At 50.1% G+C, this 6,073-nt stretch overlaps 1 protein-coding gene across 3 annotated transcripts; it reads right to left on the bottom strand.

Annotated features, from left to right (window-relative positions):
* Positions 1–690: 690 nt before the first annotated feature.
* On the bottom strand, positions 691–5,388 carry S1PR1 (sphingosine-1-phosphate receptor 1). 3 transcript variants are annotated; one of them, XM_047873569.1, is made up of 2 exons: positions 5,161–5,388; positions 691–3,404 (listed from the first exon to the last, which is right to left on the bottom strand). In XM_047873569.1, exon 2 carries the CDS (start codon positions 3,235–3,237, stop codon positions 2,092–2,094), a length of 1,146 nt encoding a protein of 381 aa, XP_047729525.1. In that variant the 5' UTR covers positions 3,238–3,404; positions 5,161–5,388; the 3' UTR covers positions 691–2,091. The 3 variants fall into 3 exon arrangements, with proteins under 3 accessions (XP_047729525.1, XP_047729523.1, XP_047729524.1); XM_047873567.1 differs by having other exon boundaries at positions 5,056–5,388; XM_047873568.1 differs by lacking the exon at positions 5,161–5,388 and adding an exon at positions 3,658–4,678.
* Between the last annotated feature and the right edge of the window lie 685 nt (positions 5,389–6,073).

A 6,073-nucleotide genomic window follows, 5' to 3' on the forward strand; every position in this document is an offset into this window, starting at 1 on the left:
TGTTGGTGGAAAGCCAAGAATGTAAAAGCTTTTGTTGATGGGCTTGAAGCGACCATTGCATTTCACAATTTAAATTAGATTTACTGGGGCGCCTGGGTGGCTCAGTCAGTTGAGCGTCCAACTTCGGCTCAGGTCACGATCTCACCGTTCGTGGGTTCGAGCCCCGCATCGGGCTCTGGGCTGATGGCTCAGAGCCTGGAGCCTGTTTCCGATTCTGTGTCTCCCTCTCCCTCTGCCCCTCCCCCATTCATGCTCTGTCTCTCTCTGTCTCAAAAATAAATAAACATTAAAAAAATTTTTTTAAATTAGATTTACAACTACATTCTTGTATATACATTTCTTTAAAAGCCCGTGTTTTAGGACAAGAATTATTGTGTAACACTTAGTTTGGCTCGAATGCAATTTAAAACTCCAATAATGGCATTTACTTGTCAGCGTGGTATTTAGAGGTTGGTGGTTTTCATCGCATTTTTTACTACTCTTCAGTGTTAACTTATTGAAGTTTCTCTTCCTGAAAAAGATAGAGTGGTTTTTTAACAAACCACATTTTTTTTCACACCCTAGTTTATCAAGGTGAAATCCTTTAAAGAGTAACAGCAAATTGCCCTTAACTTTGATTCTAAAGATCCACACAGTCAAACACAATGTCTTATTTCTTAAAAAAAAAAAAAAATGCTATTCACAAAGGAATCTTTAAAAAAAATCAGTTTATTAATGTTTAAAAGTTGATAAAGCTATGTGCAAAATGATCCACAAAAGTCAGAAACCTATTAAATACTATTTTTTTAAAAAAAGACATTTCTCGGTTTAATTGCACTGAAAACCATACTAAAGAGACAGCAATATATTTTTATTTTTTGTGACATTTATACACATCTTTAATTAACTATTTAATGAACAGCTGTATTTTAAAACTTCTGGTATTCCCTATCAGTTAAAGTAATGCTTTAATGGCACAAGAGGGTTGTATTTTCTTAGGAAATACACGTTCAACGGTGTTAACACAGGTTAGAAAAGTCCAATAAAATGCTGAGACAAATACATTCAAAAATCACAGAAAGTACTTTTAACACAACAAAATACAACCATCCTGTTGGTTGAAATAATTCACACAACACTCTGAAATAAACGTCAACAAAAGTGCCAAAGACAGACGTTGTATTTGTTAGACAAACTCATTAAGAAATCTCTCTTGGTTTACAAAGTCACCCCCAGTCAGTTTTCACCTTGTTTTACTTGTTTGATTCTCCTATGACACAAAGGATCCCGGTTGATAGCATCTAGATAAACTGGACTTATGCAGACTTTCAGACACAATGGATAACGATGCTGTAACATACTTCATTGTAAAGTTGTTAAAAGAAAAAAAAAAGAAATCAAAGTGACTGTAACCAAATTCCAAAAACTGATCCAGCTTACGTGGAAACTTTGGCCTCAGCAAATAAAATTGCTTTACATCTCCAAACCATCTCCATTCCTCACAGTTTCCCTCCTGAACACGGCCTACCCGCTGCAGACGATCAGGAAATGGACCGTGCCACAACCCCGGCTCTGATGAACGCCAGGTCGTTCAAATATAAGGTAACAGAATTTTGAGGAGGGGTGTGAAGGGAAAGGGAGGGTAGGATATGCAGGGCATACCCAGAGATGCAGAAGTGCACACAGTCACTTGGGCTGGCAACTAAGGTGAGAGAAAACGTCTCCTCCAAGCTCTCCACAGATGCTCTCACACTGGGGCCTTAGTCTTAGAGGAGCGGCCAGATGAACCCTCCAGGAGCTTGACAATGCTAGACCTTTGGCTCAGTGCAAAATCAAAGCTCCAGGGCGGGGTTAGGAAATAGATCCCAGGCGAGGACCTGATCTCCACCCTTCCCAGTGCATTGTTCACAGGAACTAACCCACCAACACCCCGGCACCACCAGGCTGCTCTTACTCTGCCCCCTGCCCCCCCCCCCTCCGTCTGGCTCCCAGCAGCTCCTCCCTGGCAGCGGTGGAGGCACAGACTTTTTTATTTTTGTTTTTGTTTTCCAAACACTGGGTGGTGGGGTGACCATGCAAGAACTCTCCCCATGGGTCAGGCAGCTTTCAGTTTTAGGAAGAAGAGTTGACATTTCCAGAGGACATAATGGTCTCTGGGTTGTCCCCATCGTCCTTCTGGGGGTGGGAGGAGTTGTCCGACTTACTGCGGCTGAATTCCATGCCGGCGATGATGGGTCGCTTGAATTTGCCGGCGGAGTCTCCGCTGGGGCACTTGCAGCAGGACAGGATCCGGATGAAGGCCCGGCGCATCTCCTTGTTGGTCAGAGTGTAAATGATGGGGTTGGTGCCGGAGTTGAGCACGGCCAGCACCAGGAAGTACTCCGCTCTGAAGAGGATGTCGCAGGTCTTCACCTTGCAGCCCACGTCCAGCAGGAGCAGGATGAAGAGGGGCGCCCAGCAGGCGATGAAGACGCTCAGGACGATAATCACGGTCTTGAGGAGCGCCAGTGACTTCTCAGAGCTGCGGCTGGCCTTGGAGATGTTCTTGCGGAAGGTCAGCCGGCGGCTCCGAGTCCTGACCAAGGAGTAGATCCTGCAGTACAGGATGACGATGGCGAGCAGGAGCAGGGTAAAGACGGTGGTGCAGAAGAGGATATAGTGCTTGTGGTAGAGCGGCAGGACAGTGGAGCAGCTGGCCAGCATGTTGATGCAGTTCCAGCCCATGATGGGGAAGCCACCCAGGATGAGGGAGATGACCCAGCAGGCACTGATCAGCAGGAAGGAGCGGAAGCTGTTGCTCCCGTTGTGGAGTTTCATCTTCAGCATTGTGATATAGCGCTCGATGGCGATGGCTAGGAGGCTGAACACCGAGGCAGACAAGGCCACAAACATACTCCCTTCCCGCAGAAACCACTGGGCGGGGGTGAGCTTGTAGGTGGTGGCGCCAGACAAGAGCAGGTTGGCCGTGTAGGCCACTCCCGCCAACAGGTCTGAGAGGGCCAGGTTGCCGATAAAATAGTACATGGGTCGGTGGAACTTCTTGGTTTTCCAAATGGTCAGCAAGACAAAGATGTTCTCTAGGATGATAAAGCAGCAGATGAGAATGAACACCACGGAGCTCAGTTTAATGCCGTTCTCGTCCGCGCTGACATTCAGTTTTCCCGTGTAGTTGTAATGCCGGACGATAATGTCGTAGTTGACATAGTCAGACACAGAACTGCGGTGGGTCTTCACCAGCGGGACGCTGGTGGACCCCATGGTGCGCAGGGTCTCCAGGAACCCGGGGGTGGCGCTTCTCCTGAAGAACGCTAGAGGGCGACGCCGAGAGAGCCTTCACTTGCCGCGGTGGGGGGGTGGTTCCGTCCGGGAGATCCAGGCTTTTTGTGTAGCTTTTCCTTGGCTGGAGAGGGCCTCGGGAACAGCAGCTTTAAACAAGTCACAAAGAGGAGAGAGTCAGGGAAAAAGCCACAGCACACTGGCATAATTCATTCTAGCTAAGGCACTGCTCCAGTTTTGTCATGGATTTGTTTTAAGTAAACTTGGGGAAAGCGCAAGGAGAAGGATTTCAGAAAAAGAAAATCAAATTCTTATTTCTTGCAAAAAAAAAAAAAAAAAAGAAAAGAAAAAGAAAAAAGGGGGGAGTAGGGTGGGTAAGGGAAGGGAGAAAAAAATTTTTACCCAAACTGAAAACTCCCAACTCGACAAGACGAAAACTCTCCCTGTGTCACATCCACACGGAAATGGGAAAACTAGAGAAGCAAGTCCCATTTAACACCCCTTCGGCTCCCTCACGCCGCCACCTCGATCCCCCTCCAGGTTTCCAGCTTGGAGGTGTTCTGGAGCATTCGCCCTCTCAGCAGCGGGTTCACTACCAGCTCTTGGTCTCTCCTCGGAAGAGACCCAACCGCCAATATGAGGGTGGAGACGCACAGCACCACCCAGCTAAAAGAACAGAGAACCACCTCCTAATTGCCATGCAAGACATTAGATTCGCACGAAAATCACTTGACAGAGTAAGTCATTCTTTGGGCTCTATTAATAACTCTCTAGGAACAGGTGTGCTTTGGGTCCGAGGGCGCCGCATGGTGTGGGCAGCCAAGCCCGCCCCGGCCTTGCGGTAAACAGGAAAGCTTAACGCCTCTGTGAAGCAACTGCCTTTTCTTTCTTCTGCTGCTGCTTCTTCTTTTTTTTTTTTTTTTCCTTGTAAGCTAATGCAAGAAAATCTAAAGGTTCAGTGAAAATCATTCATAAGAGATTGCAATAAATCCCAGGAGTTTCGCACATTCATTGATTGCATAAGGAGTATGTTTAGTTACTGTGGGTTTGGCCAACACACACACACGAGATAAGTTATACTATAACGATAACAATACATGCCACTACATTCCTAATTCCAAGTGCAAATCTACAGTCCAGAAGCCTGAACGTACGTCTGGTGCATTGCTAAACGTGAGGCGGTAGTTTTACTTACTGCCCTCCCCCAACATGTTGCCTCGTCTCACAGAACTAGAAAGTGTGGAGAGAATGAAACACGGCACGGTTGGCAGAAGTCTACTTGTACCTCGTTGAAATGTTTCAAAGTAACGCCGCAATGTGATAGAAGGGGCGTAACAGAGAGCAGTTCCTGGGACAGCCGACGCTGCTCGTACCCAGAAACTCGGCATTTCTCCCATCTAATTCCACACCCTCCTCGCCGGCAGTGCAAGTTTAAGCCCTTACCCCCACCCCCACCCCCACCTCCCATATTCTTTGTCTATAAGATTTCCAAAACTAAGCCCCTTCCCCCACCCCTCTGCGACCAACCGCAGTTTCCACTCTCCCCCACCTCTAGTCGGTTTTACAACCGGACTGAGCCCTTTTCCAAACTTCATTAACTCACAAGTGCCCCAAGAACAATCCGATGCACTGGGCTTAGTAGCCCAGGGATGAATGTTTCTAGCGCCCAGAGATGGATGTTTTAAAAGTTTCCGTTTTGCTTCGTTCCGGCTTAAAAATTCGTTTCTAACACTGAACACTTCCTGCAGCGGGGGTCCCCCGCACCCCCGGCCCGCGCTGGCACCGCGCTCAGTCCCCTACCTCGCTCAGGCAGGACGAAGTTGCGTTGGGAGAGCTCTGGGTCTCCACTGCGCGTTCGGCATCTTGCTGCCGCCCCCGACTGACTGCGACGCTCTTGAAACTTACTCGAGTCGGGGTCCCCTCCCTCCGCAGCCGCACACTCCAATGGCCAGCCCTGCTCTCCGCGGCCCGCGCCGGCCCGCTAGCTGAAGTCACCGAGCGCCCCGCTGAGGCCGTGTGGCTTCCCTAGGAAGAGGCGGGGAGGGGTTAATATCTCAACCCCCACGCCCTCCGCCTGCGGCTGCGGGCCTCCGGATCTCGGCTTCGGAGACTCACTGTCCAGGAAAGATCTGGGGCAGAAGCAAGCGCAAGTGCGCGCGCACACACACACACACACACACACACACACACACACGTGCACACACCCTCCTCCCCACCCCCCCTCCCCAGGCAACCGAATTAAAAAAAAAAAAAAAAAAGAAAACAGAGAAGGGACGGAGGCTGGTGCCCCCTGGACTCTGATGCATAAATCACAGCCCTCTCCCGGCTGTCCACCGCTCCCAGACACCGTTCTCCCGAGTCTTACAAAAGAGAGGACGTGGGGAGCCTTTGGAAACTTTTCTCCCGAAAAGTCTCAGGGGGCAGAGGACGGCCCGGCGTCTCGCAGCGCACCTCGCTGTTTCCCTACCCCCGCAAGCTCTCGATTGGATCGGAGTCCCTAGATCGTGGCGGGGCGCCCCGGGGCCGCTTCTGTGCAGACAGGGAAAGGAGGAGCCAACACCCCGCGAGTCCCGGCCGCCCACCGGGGACGAGAGGCTGGCAACGGGCTGCCACAGACGCGGAGGAGATATGCAGCAGCCTAGAAGGGAGAATGGTCCCGGAGGTTCCTCTGCTTCTCCCTACCCCCGTCCCACTGCAGCCCCGAAACTTGTGGTCTGAGGGGCAGAAAGTGGTTTTCCCGGGGCTCGGTGACGAATGGGCTAACGCGGGGCGAGAAGTAGGGCTGGCTTTCCCCTCACTCAACTGGGCGCAAACTCAA

Source organism: Prionailurus viverrinus, chromosome C1 (genome assembly GCF_022837055.1).
Source record: "Prionailurus viverrinus isolate Anna chromosome C1, UM_Priviv_1.0, whole genome shotgun sequence".
In the NCBI taxonomy this organism is placed as follows: domain Eukaryota; kingdom Metazoa; phylum Chordata; class Mammalia; order Carnivora; family Felidae; genus Prionailurus; species Prionailurus viverrinus.